The sequence below is a fragment of the Choloepus didactylus genome, chromosome 5, assembly GCF_015220235.1.
Source record: "Choloepus didactylus isolate mChoDid1 chromosome 5, mChoDid1.pri, whole genome shotgun sequence".
Lineage (NCBI taxonomy): Eukaryota > Metazoa > Chordata > Mammalia > Pilosa > Megalonychidae > Choloepus > Choloepus didactylus.
In genome coordinates this window covers 148,810,214-148,831,575 of record NC_051311.1, presented here as the reverse complement: position 1 = coordinate 148,831,575, position 21,362 = coordinate 148,810,214, and the positions used below count along the sequence as shown (strand labels likewise).

At 37.9% G+C, this 21,362-nt stretch overlaps 1 protein-coding gene across 5 annotated transcripts in view; it reads left to right on the top strand.

The window, feature by feature from the left end:
• VPS41 (VPS41 subunit of HOPS complex) overlaps positions 1-21,362 on the top strand; it is a 194,022-nt gene that overhangs the window by 125,730 nt on the left and 46,930 nt on the right. For all 5 annotated transcript variants that reach the window (XM_037837118.1, XM_037837116.1, XM_037837117.1 and 2 more), the window contains 7 exons: positions 2,912-3,009; positions 6,402-6,531; positions 8,081-8,196; positions 9,511-9,567; positions 12,598-12,659; positions 13,838-13,919; positions 17,052-17,144. In XM_037837118.1, the coding sequence (XP_037693046.1) occupies positions 2,912-3,009; positions 6,402-6,531; positions 8,081-8,196; positions 9,511-9,567; positions 12,598-12,659; positions 13,838-13,919; positions 17,052-17,144 (638 nt within the window). The remainder of the gene's footprint in view (positions 1-2,911; positions 3,010-6,401; positions 6,532-8,080; positions 8,197-9,510; positions 9,568-12,597; positions 12,660-13,837; positions 13,920-17,051; positions 17,145-21,362) is intronic.

Here is a 21,362-nt window from a genome sequence, read left to right as displayed (position 1 = left end):
GTGGGAAAATAAAGACATTAACATCATTGTTCTCTAGAATACAATAGAATTTCAGGGTAAATAATTTAACTGAGACTTTCAGTGTCCCATTGAAAATTTGAAATATGAAGCCTGTGATTACTTGAAGATATTTTACATACTCCATAAACTTTTGCATGTTTTATGTTTATTCTTTAGGAGAATAAATTATTACCATTCAGCAGTTCTTTCTCAAAATATTTTCAGTGGGAAAAATACGCTGTATGCCTTCATGTTACCCTGACTTCTCTGACTTAGGCCAGCCTTTCTTGAACTCAGCGTGAACAAAAGGAATCAACTGAATAATGTTAGATCTAAAAACAATCATGTTTTGTTGAGTTAGTAAGAAATTATGAAAAACAAGATACCAGCATTTATTCTGAAATTCCATGTTTTAGTGCAAAATAGCTGTAGAACTTTTCCTAAACCAAGAAGTCCTTATCTTGGAAAGAGAGTTCTTTTTTACGTGGTATCATTACCAGTGGATACTAATGGAGATGAATTGGTAAGTAGTCGAGTACTCAAAGCTAAGATAAACAGCCATTATTTTAAAGCTCTTAATTTGTGAATCATACTAAGTATGACTGTAATTGTAATGTTGTTTTCCATATGAAGATTTTTGTTGCCATTAGGAAATGATATAACAAAAAGAAAAGAATGATTTAATTTCAACTTTATCTGGATGTTTCTGAAGTACTCACATAGCTTACTTAGCTGTGCCTCTGCTAATCTTAGCAATACTATTTTTATGCACTGCATATTTTCTTTTTTTAAAATGGCATTTCTTTGTAATTTAGCCTGCATGTATCCTCTGTCTAAATTATTACTAATTCTCAATTTGTAAATTCTGATAAAATTTGCTACTTAACAAATAAGCATTTAATACTGTATCTGAAAATGAGAAGTGAAATAGTTACATGCTTTTGCATATCTTTCCTTGTTTTCTTTAAGAACACATTAGATTATTTGTCATGCTCATAATTAGAGAACAGGAAATTGTCTTCTTGGTGTAAGCTATTGTGGATGGGGTTACCTGGATAAGGAGAAGGAAAGATTTGAATAGGACTGTTTCCTAGGTTCTCTGTTCTGTATCTTTACATGCTTGTATAAAGCGATCTCATAGCTCACGCATAAAAACCAAGGCCTTGGTGTGTGTTTGGTTATGTTTAGGAGACATGCTGTCTGACTCTGCCTGTGCATGAGCCCAGGCTGCCCATGTGACACTGCAGAGAGGACCTCACTCACCCCCCACTACTTTAGCATTAGATGATATTAGCCCTTGGCAGACAAGCCCATCAAAGACTCCTTTTGATTTCTTGAGAACTGTTGGTGCGGCATCTATCATTGTTTGTTCCTTACCCAGGTCGCTGGTAAGGAACTACAGCATTTCAACAAGGACTCTAGTGGAATGTGATTTAGTAAAACAGAATTCAGGTCCATATCTACCAGATTTAGCAACTGCAGGAATGACGGCAGACAAAACATCTGATTACATGCTTTACGTCTCCTAGGTGATATTGCCACCTCTTTAATCGCTGGGTCCTTTGTGGTCCTATACTGGTCAATAGTATTTCGTCCTTCCCCACCTGCGCTGCCCTGCTCCTCTGCTCCCCACATACACATGTCACACTGGTTCCTTCTAGGGTTCATGTTGCTAACCATGTAGGAATTTTCTTGGTCATCCTCAGTTTTACTTCGTATGAAAATCAAATTGTGGACAGAGTTGTATAAAGAACTGGTGTTAAGGACAGGCAAAGGCAGATGACACTAGTAGTCCACAAGGAGAAGGGAGTGGAGGAGGAAGAAAAATTCAGTAGCCCCTCATTTTATCTCTTTTATGGCTTTTATGTCTTCGCTGATTCTCTTATTTTATAGACAGAAAAATTAAACCCACCAAAGTTATAATTACTTACCCAAGTTCACACCATTAGTGGAAGTTATAACCCAGATTTTCCAACTCTGCTTTCATTATTTTTTCTAATACAATATAAGGCATTCCCCTGGTTTGGAAAAGAGGGTAATTTCATCATAGAAGTGTGGATAAAACAGAACTGTGGAGAAGATTTGAACAAAAAACTCTTAGAAAATTTGGTGGATCCAAATGAGAGTTTACCTCCAAACAAATCAGTAAGTGCAGCGTGTGATTCCTGGAAGCCTCTGCCATTATTAACACTGTATCAGTCAGCTTTAACTCTGTAACAAACCACCCCAAAGCTTAGTGGCTTAAAAACAATCAGTTATGTTTTGCAACAGCCAATCATTAGAATCATATCATAGTGATATTTTTACTGAGTTTTCTATCAGATCTTTGGGATCCATTGTAATTAAACACATACACTTTGCAAGTGGCACAGTATTTCTTCTAAATTTTAAAGACTATCTTTTAAAAAAGAAAAAATTATTCTTTTTCTCTGAGCTTTACTTCATTTAAAAAATAATGGTGTTTCATGACTACAAAATAGCATTTCTTGTGACCTTTGTACCACTGTAATGACCTAATTGTGAAAAAATTAAACTCAGTCATTTTTATTTTTGTTATTAATAGTAATTTACACTGGATTTTGCAGGTTTCAAAGTGTCTTCATGGGATTTAACTATCTCAGTTTCACACAAGCTATTCACACTGTCATATCTGACCACATTCCTGCTGCTCTTATCGTTGGGTTTGCTTTTTGTTTGTGGTGGACATTTTTAAGCATAAGTTCCAAGATATCCTTTCTGGTATGGGTTATTGCCAAGTATGTTCTCGTGTAAGTGTGTTTATGTTCCCTTAATGTTTGATTTGTAAAATGGGTCCATCCAGCATTCAGGGAGTGTAAAGTAGATATGGCTTCCCATTGTGTGCTGCTTTTTGCTCCTGTTAATGGTAATCTTATATCCCTTTTATTTGTAGTGTCTCAGTTTGAAACTGAATTCTACATCAGTGGACTTGCACCTCTCTGTGATCAGCTTGTTGTACTTTCCTACGTGAAGGAGGTTTCAGAAAAAACGGTAATTGTTTTCTTCCCAAATACAAAGGGATGTGGGGGTTCCTTCTTAGCATTATACCCAGATCAAGTGGTCCGTGGAAGAGCTCTTCAATAGACTAAGCAGAACTTCCTGACCTATAAAATAAGGTCATCAGAGATTACCCTGTAGACCTAACATATTTACCTTCCAGAAGCTCCATTCACTGCCTGCCTTTGTTCCTTTTGCCAAGCAAAGGGGAGAGTAATTTTCTGTTCTTTTTTTCCCATCTCTCTTGGTATTTTAATCAAAAAGAATGAAGAATTCCTTGTGCTGAAAGGCGATGAAGCTGACACTGCATTAGCAGAAATGACAGCAATGAAGTTGATTGGTTGTAACAACTAGGGTCCCTGTGGTCAGAGGGAATTATGGAAAGGACAGTTTGTTATTTCTTTTGGCCTGGACATATTTGTTTCCTGCGCCAGTGGCTAGTGATTCTGAGTAACTTGATTATTGCTTTGAAATGGAATGTTTCCAACTCTCAGTCATCAATGCAAGTGATGGTATAAAATGTATAGCTAATAGAAAGCAGCAGATAATCTAAATTTTGTTATACTTGGCTTTGGAATGTATATATACATATATATACATATATATACATATATATATATATGGTCCCCTAGTAGGGCGTGTGCACTCAGATTCCCCATTGAAGTGTAGGTCTGCCTCATTCCTGGCCAGTCTATCATTAGAATCCAGGGGTCTGCCAGGAAGGGGTCGGAGTGGCTTCAAGGCATTAACAAGGAGAGCTTATTGTAAAGTATTTTCTTTTGGATGCTGTGTATGAAAAAAAATTGCCATTGATTGCCTAGCCCTTTACTGTACATAGGCTCTTTCTTTGTATCCTTTCCTTTTTTTTTTTTCCTTCTTTTCAAATGGTAAGAATAAAGTCTGGAGGAAAAGCCCCGGGAGCCCCGGTTTTGAAGTGGTAGCTGCTCTTGAGCGTTTTTCTGCGAAAGCCCATGCATTAGGAAGCCATCACTATAGTAACCTGAAGCTCTGAGCACCCATGTTGCTAGGCAATGAAATGCTGTAGACTTAAGTGAACACTCACACCTACTAAAATCAATAGGGTTGGCTTCTAGCCCTATTGCAGGACATCAGTTTATTATTATTTTATTTATTTATTTATTTTTTGAAACTAGAGAAAAGCAGTGGCTCCTGAGGGAGTAAATATAATGCTTCTTGATGTGGGGAGGATTGAGAATGTGATTGAAAGACATGAGGAAAGAAGCAATAAAATGAAAGAGAAAGCCTAATAAACAGCTGATTAAAAGAGAGAGAAAGAATGGAGGGAGCAAGGAAAGGAAGAAAGAAAAATAAAGAAAGGAAGCCTTTGTTAATAAAAAAGGGTAAAGCCAATGTTATAGAGCAAATTAGAAAATGGAATTTTTTTTCAAAGGAAGAAGTTAGAGCCTTGGAGGTGATTTAAAAATGTGTGTGCCAGTATATATGGGTACGGCTAGATATTCAGTTTCTGTAACCCCAAATTCACCGTAAATCCTTAAACACAGAATAATCTGATAAAATTAAGACAAAAGGAATAAAGAGGCAAGATAGACTATCCACCCCTACTTTTCTTTCTTATTAAAATGATTTAATGTTAACATTAAATAAAATTTATTTTTATATCACTCATAATATTATCTCCCCAAGTATTTTCCTTTTGCATAGTCATAGTCACATGCTCTTCTGTTTTACCCTATTTTTATGAGCATTATTCCATTGTCTTTCCATATGCCTGCATAGTCCTCATCATTATCATTTCAATAGTAGTGTAATATTTTATTTCATAGATGTCATCATCTTACTTACTTACTGTTGCCCCAATGTTTTGCTTTCCTTTCGTTCATTAATAAAGCACTTGTGCTCAGAGTTGTGCTAGGCACTAGATCAACAATCAGCAAGGCCAAGTTGCAAAATAAAATGGACTACAATCTTGCTGCTTTTGTTACACATATAAAAGGAGATTTTCATATAGTTTCTTTAGTTTTAATATTATTTGGTTCAAATGTTTTTTCTGTTCTGCTATTCTCATTTTGATTTGTGGTGTTGTCATAACAGTTTTCATATTCAAATCTTTCAGGTTTTTTTCCTTCATGGTTTTTTTTCTGTTGTTTCAAAATTGAGAAATTTCTCATTGTTCTGTGGATCTGATAAATTATGCTATATATCCACTAGTTCTTTTCTCTGGTGCTATTTAATCTTTTGTAGTGATTATTTTATTTTTGGAGCATTTTGAACGTATGGGATCCAGAGCTAGTAATTGCTATTCAGTTATCCTAACAAAGTTGAACGAAGAAATTTTTTTGTCTTGCTGTTTTATTTAGCAAACTTGGAGAATTGGGTGTAGTTCTCAGTGTTTTCTTTCTGTCCACCTCATCTCTGTTTTCTGCCCCAGTTTTACTACCTTCAAGATTGTTGCTTTGAAGAATATTCAAGTGTATGTTTTATGCCTTTATGCCAAAGCATGAACTTTAGAAGTACAACAATTTGATTTCAAATCCAAGATTCAGCAACCATAAAACCCAGTTTTTCTACCAATCACAGGCTTACAATTAAGTAACTGTCACCTCAGTTTACTTTTCTGGACCTCAGTTCCTTCATCTGTAAAATTAGGAGCAATTATCCTTAGCTTTGTGTGGTTAATTTGAGAAATAAATGAAAGTAACCTGTATGTCTGCACTTCCTAAGTTTGTTGGACTGTCAAAGGCACTCAGCAAATGTTAACCTGCGTTTTCCTTTCAATCTTGACCTAGATCTGCATTGTCCAATAATATAGTCACTAGCCCCACCTGGTTATTTAAATTTAAATTAGTTAAAATTCATAAAATAAAAAAATTCAGGTTTCTGTCATCCTGGCCACATTTCAGGAATTTGCCTGTCACCTGTGCGTGGTGGCTACCATGCTGGACAGTGCAGCCATAGAAGATTTCTTGCATCTCAGCAAGTTCTGATTTAGAGAGAATTCTTAGTCATCAGCTTTTCAGTGTTCCCAGCACTACCAGTAATGGCATTGATTTGGATAATGAAGCAGTTTGTGACCCTAATTTTGCTTTTCCTCCTACACTGTGTGGAAGCGCTGTAACAAAGTTGCCTAAGGAGCAGGTGGCCCATCCTGGGCCTCCACTGTCCCTGGAGCTGCATGGGCTGCAGTGATGGAGTTTTAGCAGGACTCAGCAGTACATGTCCTTGTTTATCTCTCTCCAAAGTCAGGAAATACAACCATGTCATAGGGCTCTCTACAGCATGTTGTTAGAAGAGCTTACATGCACTGGAATTTTAAAAACCAAGGCAATCAAGGCTCGCTTGTATTAATTTGTATAAATTTTAGAAACGTGATTAAAATGAACCTTTCGCTCTCTTTTTCCCCTTAGGAAAGAGAATTCTGTGCCAGGCCTAGATTGGATATTATCCAGCCACTTTCTGAGACTTGTGAAGAGATCTCTTCTGATGCTCTGACAGTTAGAGGCTTTCAGGAAAATGAATGTAGAGATTATCATTTAGGTGAGAACTATCAAAGATCCAGCCCCCTTTATTTCTTGTGCTCATGGTTTTGATCCCCCTTCCATTTGACTGGCACAAAAGTAAATTTAAACTGAGATGCTGAGTGGACCTCAGAGACCATCTGGGCAGGCCTCTTGTGTTGAAATTGAGGGGATCGAGGCCCAGAGATGATATTGCATAACTTTGCCTAAGCTCCAGCAGCAAAAGGGAGGGGCAGAGACAAGACCAAGATATAGGTAAGTAGGCTCTTTGTTTTTTGTCCCTGCTTTCTCCCTGTTGTCCTAGCTATTTAATGCCAGAATGTTTAACTGACATTGGTGTCAAGCAGCTTGGTTTTATATCATGCCCAGCTTTATGGCCCAAGAAGGTGTGCTCTGGGATGCCCATGAAGTTGTCTTTCTGTTTGTGACCAAATGCTCAAAGCTTGGAAGAGTCCCTGGTACATACTAGACATTGGGTGAATCTTTGTTGAGCTATGAGTGAATGAATGCATTTAGTCACTGCTCAAATATAAAGGCAGAGCCATTCCTATAAGTCATATCTGAGGCAGCTCTGTTAGATATCATCTTATCCTTGTAAAATAAATTGTTATATGAAAATATAACAGTTAAGCTTCTTAAAAAAATCCTTTCCTACTTTAAAAATAATCAATATATGTTGAGAATATTTTCAGTTCTCATTTTGGCCAAGGGAAATGAGGAAATATTGTATACATGCTTGAGCATTCTTACATGAAGGCCCTAATCAGTTGAAAAATGTGAGTATATTCTGCCTTGGCAAAGAGCAAATGTGATTCACAACTGAAAACATTCAATCTAGGTATTCTGCTCAGGGCAAACTCTACTGCACACCTAGAAATGCTTCAGAACAGGTTTTATAATTGAATTCTGCTTGAAACCCTCATAGTCGGCATTGTGAACATGCTGAAACGATAGATTATATCCCCAGGGCCTGGGGCATCTGTCATTTATGCTGTAGATGGCCTTGACCTGGATGGGGAGGAAACATTTATTGCTGACTATGAGGTGTAATTGTTCTGTAAAAATGGAACAGTGCTCTAAATGACCATAAATAAAGTTTATATACAGTAGATGAAGTCTTATATGCACTAAGACATGGAGAATTTTGACTACTGTTTTTCAGTTCAAGTTAGAGTGTTAATGTATTGAAAGACAGAAAGTTAAACCTACCTTATTTCTTTAAAAGTTCTTTGGTAGTTCTCTCTTCCTTCTTTCTTCCTTCCTTCCTACTTTCCTACCTTCATTCTTTCCTCCCTCCTTCCCTCCCTTCCCTCCCTCCCCTTCTCCCTTCTTTATGTTTTCTTTTGAATAATTTTGCACTTAAATAATTTTGAAAGCACCAAAACATTTTTTCAGTCTCTGTCCCCTCTCCCATCACTATCTTTCCAACAAAGCGAAACACACATGCTCCAAAGGTAGGCGGGTTTTCCATTTGCTCTCAAGGTAGGTAGCCTAATCCGGTCCCCTGAGGACATTGCTAAGTATCTACTTTTGAGTCACCAAGTTTCCCCCTCTTCTCTCACCTGTAGAGTACTCTGAAGGGGAATCGCTCTTTTACATCGTGAGTCCAAGAGATGTCGTAGTGGCCAAGGAACGAGACCAAGATGATCACATAGACTGGCTCCTTGAAAAGAAGAAATATGAAGTAGTTTTGATTTCGCTTCCTTGAAAGTATTGACTAGTCTGTAACATAGAGAGGATAAAAGGTTTTTGTAGTAAATCTTTCATGCAGTTAAATTTAAGTGCCCCAAACCAAAAATGTGTAGGTAGCTAATAACTTCCCAGTTCCCCTTTCAGAAATTAGGAGGGGGGAAAAAAGACTGCAACAAGGTTGACTGGTTTTACTGCTAACAGGGCAGGGGAGCGGGGAGTTGGTAGTAGAAGAAGAGTTGGGCTAGATCCAGCCTATTGAAAATTTCATTTCATGATTTTTTGGCGAAAATAAAATAGGGGTAGTATTTTAGTGTTGATTCATTGGATCTAATATAATTATTAACACATGTAAAGGTAAAACGATTAAATTTGTATCCACTCAGGATGGTTTGCACTACGAATTCTGACAGAATGACATTGTCTACTTCCTTAAGTCTTGGTTCAGACTAATTTGTTTAGCTGTGCCCCAGCATGACTTTAGTTTTTTGAAAGAAAACATTTTTCAGCTTTAATAGGTACAAAGACATTGTTGTGTTGGTTCAGAGAAACTATGGATGGGCTTATATATAAGCACCTAAATTCAAAAACACATATAGTGCTTCTATTTATTGCTTTAAGTTTGTAATCATCTAAAAAGATCGGTGAGGAGACTACGTAAAGGATTTGGGAACACTTTTAAAACATTTAAAAACTAGAGTCCAGGTATTGATATCTAATTCATAATCCAGTTACTATCATATTACTTTAGATTTTGTAATTTCTTAAAGAAATAATTTTATGTTTTAAATATTTATGGCTAAAGTAATAATTGCAGATTTTGCAAAATAGAAATAAAAAAGAATCTTATGTTCCAGAAATTAATTGTAGATATACATAAATTTATGCATGTAGTTCACTTTTTATTGCAACAAAGAAAAAGTGTTCCTTTGTGAATATGTCACACAGATTTAGAAAGACAGATGAATGTTTTCATTTGTAGACTAGATTTTGTTGTATTTTGATTTAAGTCTGAAATATGATTCCAGTATCCAAATGTGGAAATGAATTCAAATGGAAACAAGAGAAGTCTTCATTTTGGTTGACTGCTTTTGTTTGAATTTGAATTGAGTGAGGTTCATTCAACCATGGCATTAAAAATTCCAGTGCATCAAGCAGAAACCAAAGGAAAATGGGTCTTTATTTATGTAGTACAGAACCTTAAAACATCATAAATATAGAGTATGTAACATCAAAATCTTTCTCTCCCACTGTCTCCCATTTTCCCTCTCTCCTTTCTACTCCTTTTATCATGCTTATGTAAATATAGGAAGCTTTGATGGCAGCTGAAATTAGCCAAAAGAACATTAAAAGACATAAGATTCTGGTAAGTGTATAATTTTATTATTTGTAACTTACCTTTTGGCAAATTATAATGAGATTGAAAATATTCTGAAAAGAACAGGTACTTCCTCCTTTTTGAGAATTTGTTTCAAACTCATTCTCTAACTGGTGAGGTCAAAGTATTTCATTTTATTGGATAAATTTCTGCTTGTAAACAAGAGATTTTAACACCTGCTAGAAGGTAGTTTTAGATAATTTTGAAACTGTATTTGTGAAATACACTTTAAATACATAGCTTTCCAGTTACGTGTGTGGAAGTTTCTTTAAATCGTAGGTAAAATCTCATTTTGGCAAAATTTATCAGAAGAGTGGTTTCATAAAATTACATTGCTTCAGTCTCTGTAATATCAGACTCAATTGATTTTGTTATGGAGACTAATCTAGGGCATCAGATTCATTTTTATTACATTTTGGACTATGAAAAAATATAGTGACTGAAAAGTCCATTTTATTGCTAACTGTGACAGTGAAAGTGCAGATGGAGGACAGAAGAGAAATCATATACTTTGAGTGTGAGGGGTCCTTAGAGACCATCTAGCCCAGGACCCATGTTTTACAGATGAAAACTGGAAACTTTGTCTTTTGCGACTGTTTGGGTTTCAACCAAAATTCCTTTTGCCTTCACTTTCCCCACCTTAAACTTCTCTGTGAAACTCCATATAAAAGTATTATTTTCCAAAGAGTTCAAACAAAATAATTCAGGAACTAAAAGGAGAAGGCAGAACCAGAGGATGGTTGTTTTTCCTTCAGAATTGTAGAGAATAAATAAGGATTATCTAGAAGCAGAGCAGAAGACACCGTGCAGTCAGTGAGAATAGTATATGTGAAGGTGCAGAGATGTGAAACAGCTCGACCATCTTGGATTTGTGGGGCATTTGAGGGGCTTACAACTACAGAAGTGGCAAGAGCCAGCTTCCAAAGAGCCATGTGTAATTAGGAGCTTGGCTTTTTTTCGGAAGCTCTAGCAAACAATTTAAGCTTTCAGTGCCATGTCAGATGGGCCTTTTAGAAGGATACTCTGGTGGTGATAGGGGATCAGAGGGAAGCAGCTAAGACAGCGATCAGTTAGGTGTTTTGGTAATCCAGATGGGACGTGGTGAGGACCTGCACAGCATCAGTTAGAATGGAGAGGTGGTGATAGGGGAAAGACACGGTAAACTAGAATGTTCAGGATATGACGACTGACTGCGTATGGACAGGAGAATGAAAGCAAGAAATCTAGGTTGACTCCAAGGCTTTGAGCTTGGTCCTCTGGGTGGACAGTGTTGCCATTCACTGAGGGGATGTTTTCAACACACTGAGTTTTAGGAACCTGTCTGGCATCCTAGTTCAGCTCAAGAAAGAGATCTGTACTCGAAATAGATTCAAGAGAGTTATCAGCAGTGTCAGTTGAAAACATGAGTTTGTATAAGTCCACACAGAGAGAGTGTATGTCAGAGAGGAGAGAATGAGTGGAACCATCCCAAGTGCTGACATTCAAGGGATGGTGCATAGGAAACAGATTTGGAACAGCCAGATGAAGGTTGTGTCATGGGAGCTGAGAGAGGAGAGAGTATCAGAATAGAGATATTTAAATGCTTAGGTAGTTGAAGTAAGCAGCTCAAGGGTAAGACAAATCCAACTAATCATTTGTACATTGGATTTAGTAATATGAAAATAACTAGTGAATTCTCTATGTATTACTTACCCTCAACATAGTATAGGGAGTGAAAAGTCAATAGGTGGTTATGAAATAGAATTAAATACAGATTATTAGGTTAGTAGTGAACTAGAAGAGTGAACACTAGTTGAGAGGCTATGGCATTGTGGGAAGGTTATTGTTGGGTGTTTTGTGTAAGGAAGACACCTAGACATGCTTATGCTAAGGGAAAAGAGATAAAATAGAGGTTAAGTTAAAGGAGAACAAGGGAAAGAGGATGGGCAGTCGAATAAGCTCTCAGTGGGAGAGTTGATGTTGGACACGAGAAAGCAGGTTGGAAGTACTGACCCATGCAGAAAGACCATCCATAGGTAGTGTGATTTGTGATCTGTTTTCAGAGAAATGAAGAAGTTGGGAAGTCTTTCTTTTTAATCACTAGTTCCAACTGATTTGAAATGTAATTTCCTACAGAGCAGTCATTAAAGTAAATTTCAATAAATTGAAAACTGGGGTTATTTCCCTTTCCTCTTGAAATGGGCATGTCTTATACTTTAGTTGTACACATAATTTTTCTTCCTCCCATTTCTGCCATCCAGGAAGAAATTTCTTGAACATTTTTGTACATTAGATGGACATTAAAATTCAAGTTTTGTTTTATATACCGAGTTTAAGCTTCTTGTGAAAATGCTATTGGCAGAAATGATACTTGATGAGGAGATCATGGAGAGATTGAGCAAGGGCCATCCTCCCATGCCTCTGGTGACCCCAGTCACCTCAAATCCTTTCAGAACCAGTGTGGGATGGGCAAATAAACATAAATACTGAAGCCAGTCACTGCTGTGCACCCCAGGTCCTCATCTGTAAATGCCTAGGTTTGAATTACCTGCTTTTCTGAGCTCATTTTTACTTTAACATTAATTTTAATATTTAGTATTTCTCTTTAATGTGATAGTCTATCATTTCATTTTTCTTATAGCATGTCTTCAGGCTTGGGATACAGAGGACATGTAGCTCCCATTTTACAGCTGAAGGCACAAGAAACATCTTTATTCAGTGAATTGTTGGATCATGTTTCTTAATATTGGAGATTTCTTCGCTAGAGAATCTCTTAGAGGGGGGCAGATTAGAAACCTTTAAAATAATAACTTTTTTTTAAATTGAGACTTCTGAAATTTATGTAAATGCAAGTACATTTAAGTATGAGTATGCTTATTGAAGTAGCAAGCATAATTAAATAAAACAAATTAAGACATATAAATATTGCAGTCAGTAGTGCAAATCTGACCCTAATGTTGTGGCCTGCTCAGAAACTGAGAGTAACTGTTTTAGTTATTCCAGTTCGATCGTGAAATTCCTCCATTTACTTTTCCCTAGGATATTGGCTTGGCATATATAAATCATCTGGTGGAGAAAGGAGAGTACGATGTAGCAGCACGGTAAGAATGACTTTTCACAATTATTTGTTAATATAAGTAGAGTTAACTGATGTTACAGTTTTGAAGATGCTGACAGAAGACATGAGATTCCTGGGTCAGAGAGAAAGGACTATGTCAGCAATAGTAGTAGCCACAGTATCAGCATTTACGTGTTTCCCAAGCCCCATCTCCCACAAGGCAACACAAAGAGGGCCATGTGACCCTGCACATGCAGTGGGTTGTGTTACAGGAAAGGAACCTGAGCTTGGAGTATCTGAATCTGATGTAATAGGCAGTAAGCATGCTGCCTGACCGTTGCTCCTAAGGAACACATTATCTTTATTATCCCTGTCCTTTGCTCTGGAGGGAGACACTGTCTTTATCCTCTAATGTCCAAGGCTGTTCACTCTACAAACATCCTCAAGAAGATGGGCCAGCACAAAGGCAGGCAGTACCTCTACTCAAAATTCATGCAGAAACCCAGGAGACCCAAGGAAAAGTGTCTCCCAACAAAAGGGCGGTGGTTAAATGGAAGTACTCAGACCCCAAGCTCTTGGGCTGCAGGCGTCTGTGGTGGACAGAAAACATAACTATTCTATAGTGTTTGGGGGTCCCTGTAAATGGCTCCTTCTAGGGCTTTGTAGTTCATGCCTGCTTGACTACAATGGAGCCCTGGAAGAAAGCCTGTGAGGCCTACTTTTAGTTCCCCTGAGATTTAAGAAAACACATTTCCTTCATGTTTAAAATAAGGTGTCATTCAGGCATAAACAGTTACTCCTCCAGATTATATACTATGGTAGGATTCTAATGTTCAGCAGTCTGATTTTGCAGTCCATTTTCCTAAGTAGGTCAGGACTGGCACTTTGGTTGGGGATTCATATGATGAAATTCCTTCAAGGCAAGACAGGTCCCCAAACCAGTGGTGTCCATCTGGATAAACAGGGAACACAGAACAGGAAAATCCTTGGGAAAACCCCTAATTGTAGTCTCTTGTACTAATTTTCATGATTTCTATTAGCCTTGCATACACAATCAAGTAAGAAGAATGCTTTTATGTCCATTGGCCCTTGAGAGAGAAATTTTTCAAAAATCTGGGATGAGCAATGTATCTATACCATTGGGGAAAATGTCCATTTATTCTGTCTCTGTTTGTTTTTTTATTTATAATTTCTTTCTCCCTGGGATGTTTTCACTGGCAGCAAATGCCAGAAAATTCTTGGAAAAAATGCAGCACTCTGGGAATATGAAGTTTATAAATTTAAAGAAATTGGACAGCTTAAGGTAAGCAAAGCTTTATTTTTAACTCAATCTCTGCATGTAGTATATTAATATTGAGATGGAAATAAAGTTAAAGGACTATAGTAGTCAGTTCTCTGTTGGAAGTGAGTATTATCTAAGCTGGAAAGAAAGAGCAAACTTTTAGAAATTAGTTTAAAAATATAAACTCAGTTAATGATATTTTATGTGTATAAAATATGCATAATATATGTGCATCATATATTACAGATGTGATATGCTTATATTCTTATCTCCTTCTCATCCTCTCTGTGTTCATGGATAGTGTTCATATTCTTTTTAATGAAAGTGAAAAACAGATAAGAGCCTCATTCAGATTGTAAAACATAAGCATTTTTCTTCAGATATCTTGAAGAATTAATGTATTTTTAGTTTGTGCAGCTCCAAAGAATGATTTTACTATTTCATTTTTTATCTCCTAACTTAGTCAGAAATATCCAAATGAATCAATAGAGTGTTCCTGCTTAACTCATTAAAATTTTTTTCTATGTTCCTGGGCCTTTTGATTGCCCTCTTGGAGTTATAAAAATGCTTTTAAAAATTCTTGGTTTCTCAGCTGGTCAGTTCTGTGACTCCTCCTGTGCTTGCATCAGAAGCTTTACTCTTCCCTGGAAGTTCCCCAAGGACACCACACATGGTGTTTATTAGGCTGCTCCTGCAGAGTCTTCTCCAGTTCTGTGGCCACATTTTTATCCTGATGGTTCCATAACCCAGACCTCTCTGTCTTAGTTTACCAAGACTGCTATAACAAATACCATGGACTGGTTGGCTTAAACAACAGGAATTTCTTGTCTCATGGCTTTGGAAACTAGAAGTCCAAAATCAAGATGTTGTCAGTGTTCTAGTTTGCTAATGCTGCTGGAATGCAAAACTCCAGAAATGGATTGGCTTTTATAAGGGGGGTTTATTTGGTTACACAGTTACAATCTTAAGGCCATAAAATGTCCAAGGTAAGTCATCAACAACTGGGTACCTTCACTGGAGGATGGCCAATGGTGTCCAGAAAACCTCTGTTAGCTGGGAAGGCACATGGCTGGCGTCTGCTCCAGAGTTCTGGTTTCAAAATGGCTTTCTCCCAGAACATTCCTCTCTAGGCTTCAGCTTTTCTCCAAAATGTCACTCTCAGTTGCTCTTGGGGTGTTTGTCCTCTCTTAGCTTCTCCAGAGCAAAAGTCTGCTTTCAAAGGCCATCTCCAAGATGTCTCTGTAAACTGCAGTTTCTCTCTTTGCTCCTGTGCATTCTTCAAAGTGTCCCTCTTGGCTGTAGCAAGCTCGCTCCTTCTGTCTGAGCTTATATAGTGCTCCAGTAAACTCATCAAGGCCCATGCTGAATGGGTGGGGCCACACCTCCATGGAAATCATCCAGTCAGAGTTATTACCTACATTTGGGTGGGGTGCATTTCCATGGAAACAATCTAATCCAAACTTTCCAACTTAATCCCCACTAATATGTCTGCCCCCACAAGATTGCATCAAAGAATATGGCTTTTTCTGGGGGACATAATACATTCAAACCAGCACAGGCAGGATCAAGCTTTCTCTCCATTCTGTAGCATTGTGGTGGTGGCTTGCCGGCCATCCGTAACCCAGTCTCTGCCTCTGGCATGTGGCCATCTGTTGCCTGTCTCCTATCCACTCCTCTGCTTATGAGGACTCCAGGCATATTGGATCAGTGCCCTCTCTGATTCATTCCAGCCTCACCTTAATAGGCTCTTCGAAGAACCAATTTACAAATGAGTTCACATCCACAGGACTGGGGATTAGGACTTGAACATGTCTTTGTGGGAGACCTGATTCAATCCATAGCAATATACATGTTTCCAACTGGGTGGTGGCCGTTGTTCCATATGTATATTGTTGATAAATTAATGTGAATTCATTTTCCTTTCCATATTTGGTCCTTCTACTTTCAATCTGTATTTATGACATCGTAATATACCCATTTCCTCATAAGTAATATCTCAAAGCCACTGCCCTTATTCTATTTAATCTCCAATTCCCATCAGTTTTACCTTGTCAGTACCAGCTGGGCCTCTCCAGGATCACCACTTTGACTCTTGCCTGAGTGATTGCAAAGGCCTGCTGATAGATCTACGGGCAAATCCCACACCGAGTTAGCTTTTTATAAAGTAAATCTGGTATTCTCCCTTCCCTAATCATTGTTGCTTCACTGCTGCCCTTTGGAAAAATCTGAAGTCCTTCTATGATCCCACTTCCACCTTCCCACTCAGCTTCCGCCCCTTTCAGGGACCTCATCTCATATCTCTGAGCCTCCCGACTTCCCCAAACACAAAAAGGACACTCACTACACAGAAAGCATGCTCACTACACAAAAAGCACGCTCACAGCTCTGTGTTTTTGTGTTGTTTCCCCTGCCAAAGGTGCTATCCCCCTTATTCTCTGGCCTTATAGCCCTAGGGCATATATGATTAATACTTTCCAACTGCTTCAGTATGCAAGATTCTCCTCTGCTCACCACAGCACTTTAACCCCTCCCTTCTAACACTTATCATGTAATTTCACAATTATATGTTGAAATATCTGTCCATTTTCCCTCTGGGGCTGTGAGCTCCTTAGGGATGAAGCCCCTAGCTCTGTGTCCCCACTGCAAAGCATAATGTTTGGTGTGTAGTACACTGCAGAGTTATTTAGCAGTATTTGGAAATTTGATTTTAACACAGCACTGATAATATCCAAAGGTGGATACAAGCTGTATTTCCCCCTAATTTCAAAAGATAATTGTATTTTTTTAAAAGAATTGAAATGCTCTGGTTTAGAGAAAGAAAGATAAAGGACCTATACTCCTTTTTTACGTGAAGTTGACTTTTATAATCTCTATGATCTTGTCCTGCCTGTTATTTCGATTTTCATTAATTCATCAGGGTAAAGGTTGACCGAGGCAATTTTTTTGTTCTTCATATGTACATTTACACTTTTTAAAATATAGTGTTATGTGTCAAAAAGTAGTTTTTTTGACTGTTATCATCATTCTAGTTTTCTAAGTACTCTGCTGCCTTAAATTTTAAAAGTAAAAATATGTTTATGTTTTGTGAGTAATTGGAATGTAGTTTCGTTTTGCCACTTTTTAAAGGATATTTTTTTCCTTTTCCTTCCCTAGGCTATTAGTCCTTATTTGCCAAGAGGGGATCCAGTTTTGAAACCACTCATCTATGAAATGATATTACATGAATTTTTGGAAAGTGATTATGAGGTATGGAATTCTGGCATGGTAATATGTACTTGTTCTCAATGGGAAAATGTTAAGAAATCTAGAAATTATACAATGGAATACTTGCTTTAAAGGAGACAGATTTGCAGTGTGCATGCAATAGATGAAGATAAGGTAGATAAACTCTGATGATAACCAGTGTTTGTGGAGACAGTGAAAAATCCCTAATCTCTATACATTCTTAATGGTTTTAAAGGATTCCTTAATGTTACCTCCTTGAGAAAACTAAAGAAAACAGGGAAGTGTGGTTTTGTGGATTTCATAAAGAGAATGGCAGCTGTTCTTGGTACTTATACTACCCTTAAAGAATTTAGCACGTTCTACAACATGAGGCTCAGTTATAACTTCACCAAAGGAACATTAAAGAGAAATTGGGAGAAGGAGTGAGGAAGAAAATTAGAAAATGATCTGCTTGCTTACTGGAGAAAGATAGTACATCATACATAATACTAAGAGAAAGGTAGTACATGTTTTGTTTGTCTACTATACTCTGTGCATTTTTACATGCATATCATCATATTATATTCTAAACACTGAGAGAGAAGTAGTAATATTCCAATTTTATAGATGAAGAAACCAAAAACTAAAGAAATCAAATAGCTTGCCCAAAGCCATATGTTTAATAAATAGTCCTGCCAGGACTTGAACTTAAATTTAGTGTTTGCAAGCACCCAAGGTGAATTATAGTTTTTAAAGTTTGTTAATTTAACAAGATTTGTTCTGTTTAGTGTCTATTATACTCCAGGAATGTGCTAGGCACTAGATACACAAATGTGAATGAAATGATGCCTGTTCAGTTGAGTTGCCCATGGTCTGTGTCACAGCCAAGCATGTAAATCAATGGTTCTTATCTGGGGCCAGTTTTGCCCCCAGAGGTCACTTGGCAATGTCTGGAGATCATTTTTATTGTCACAACTGGGGGACTGCCACTGGCATTCAGTGGGTAGAAGTCAGAGATTCTGCTGAACATCCTACAGTGCACAGGAAAGCCCCCACAATAGAGAGTTACCTGTCCCTAAAATGTCGAAAGTGCTGAAGTTAAGAAATCCTGATATAAGCATAAATTTTTGTATGATATACCAACTGTTCTGTGATAGGCTATGAACAAAGGGTTGTGGCTTAAGACTCGGTCTGCTTCCCTTTTTAACCAGAGAATGAAATGGGGTTTCTGGTCGATAGATTCTAGGAAGACTGGTGGGCTTTCCTTCAAAGCTGTGACTTCATAATTATGAAATAAACCAGGAGATGTAGCGTGTGGACCTCAGGCCACTGTTCTCCAGCTCCTGCCCAATCGTCTTGGTCTCTTCAAAGTTAGTAACAATCTTCAGCTCCTTGTAAAGCTCAGGGACTTACCCAGTGATGTTTTTTCTGTTTTGGTGCTTCGTAGTGTGCTGCGGGTTGTAATTGCTTTTTTTATATTACAGTGTTATGTTTTCAGGATAGGAAGACTTTATAATTTGCCTCTTTCCAAGAGGAACATGAGGTGATTTTCAAAAACGTTAATACACAGACACAGAAAGAAGCAGTCAGCCTAAAGGGAAAGCAAGAAAAGGGACTCATGTGTTTTGGGTGCCTTCTCAGTGCTAAACACCTTCCTAAGTTGCTTTTTGACCAATAAGTGATTTAATTTGAGGAGAGGGTAATATGGCAAACACTTGTTTTTAACTCTGAGATGATTTTAGATACTAAGATCCAAAAGGCCTTTAGATCATGGTCTCTTATTCTGATAACCCAAAATTTTTTTCCGTTTTCATCAACCAGCTATTCCTGGGTACATAAGAGCCAAGCATCTTGATGCTGACCTATATAATTCCTTTATTCTTATAAGCTTAATATCCTTAGCATGGAACAGATTAGGTGAATTAATTATGTGAAAGAGATTTAGCATGAATTAGTTGAACATTGTACCTATCAGAGGGGAATGTGAACCTTCCATACTAATGAGGATGGAGTTTTCTCATCCTCTCTAACTAGTCTGTATTATAGTATCATACCCTAGTCTTCTCTAATGGCACGGACCTACTCATTTCTAGATCTATTAAAACTTTATGGTATTAGTTCTGGGCACAGGCTAGAGGCATGGTTCCTATTCATTTCCTATTCAATTCAGCAGATTTTTGGAGCACACCAAGATCTAGCACTGGACCAAATACTCGGTTGGATCCAAGAGAAACAGCAAACACTGTCCTAGTCTTCAAAGAGTTAGAAACTGGAGGACCATATTAATATGCTTTAAGCAACTGCAAAGTAAATGAGAGAGAGGAGAGCAATAAGTTCTATAGAAAATGTAAGAAGAGAGAGGTCATTACTGGCCATAGTTTTTGGAAGAGGGTTCTTTAGTGAAGAAATAGACTTTCCTGGTATGTTCTGAGTACACGGAGTAGCTGTCACCAATATTCATTTCTATATCTTTCCAGAAGAGAGAAATTTATGAGTGTTCTATGAAAATGATGGAAAGGAGTAAGAAGTTTATTTAGAATTTCTGAAGAGTATTGTACTTTTCCTATTTTTGAAGTAACATAATCTAAGCCTAAAAACAGAATTTTTAGGATTCAACCCTTATTTTTTCAAGTAACTGTTTTAAATCCTGTAGTCATCAAAATTATCCTATTGATTCATATCTGGAACACTTCTGACTGAGACTGAAAGAAATAAGCACAGTCTAAGACATGAACGTGACTTAAAGTTAGAGCTTATAGCGGGAAGTGACAAGATGGCAGCATAGAGAGTAGTGGAATTTAGTTAGTCCCCTGGAGCAACTAATATACAACCAGGAACAACTAGTAAATAATCTGGAATAACTGCTGGGGGACAACTGTGACTGTCCACACATCGTACACCAACTTGGATTGGGTGGAATGGCTGAGATCGCAGCATAAAATCTCTGAGTAAAAACTGCAGAACTGTGCCAGGAGCCCCCTCCCCCTAGGGCAGGCTGAGGTGCAAAACCTTGCTGTAGGAGAAAGCAGCAGTCCCAGAGCGAGCAAATACAGCTCAGCCCAGTTTCATCTGGGGTTTTAATTAAAAAATGTGGAGTGCTGAATAAAAGCTACAAACATAGACAACCTAACAAGCAGACAGAGGCTTTTAATGATCACTTACCTTGAAGAGCCAGAACAAACCTGTGTCCCAGGAAAGGGAGCCCAGAATACCAGGTGCTCTCTCTGACTGACAGGCAAAACTGGGGTGTTGTGCAGTGGCTCTGAAAAGGGCTTTCTTTCCCTTTTCCTTTCTCTCTCAACCTGAGTGGCTCAGTGGAGAGAGCCTTAGCCATTTTCAGTTCGCAGCACTCTGACCCAGACAGGGGTGGAGATAGCAGAGTCAGAGAGACAAGGGAGCAATTCAAATGCAGAAAATAACTCCCGAAGGGGTGTATCTTCCGTAAGAGGAAGGAGGTAGGGTCCAGCTCTAGTGCCGGCCTTCCCTTCAGAACTCAGATCCCAGGGCCTTGGGGGAAACAATTAAACCAGAAACAACCTAAGCTGAGAACTAAAGGAGCCACACCTCCTTAGTCAGTTGGGAGCAACAGGCTGACAGGTGTCACCTACTGGGCAGGTTAGGAAAAGCACAACGGCTAGAGGAAAATGAAAGGCACAAAACAAGAGATGAAAAACACAGTGGAGACATACAACAGCAGCTCTCAAGAGGCAGAAGAAAACACTCAGAAACTGGAGAACCAGAAACCTGAAATCCTATACACAAAAGAACAGATAAGGAAAAGAATGGAAAAATATGAGCAACATCTCAGGAAATTGAATGATAACATGAAGTGCATGAAGGTACGTGTCATGGGTATTCCAGAAGGAGAAGGGAAAAGGGGCAGAAGCAATAATAGAGGAAATAATCAATGAAAATTTCCCATCTCTTATGAAAGACATAAAATTACAGATCCAAGAAGTACAGTGTACCCCAAACAGAATAGATCTGAATATGCCTACACGAAGACACTAAATAATCAGATTATCAAACGTCAAAGACAAAGAGAGAATCCTGAAAGCAGCCAAAGAAAAGCGATCCATAACATACAAAGGAAGCTTGACAAGACTATGTGCAAGTTTCTCAGCAGAAACCATGGAGGTAAGAAGGAAGTGGTGTGATATATTTAAGATACTGAAAGAGAAAAACCGCCAAGAATCCTATATCCAGCAAAACTCTGAAAAATAGACAATAACAAAGTTTGTGAACAAGATACCTGCTCTA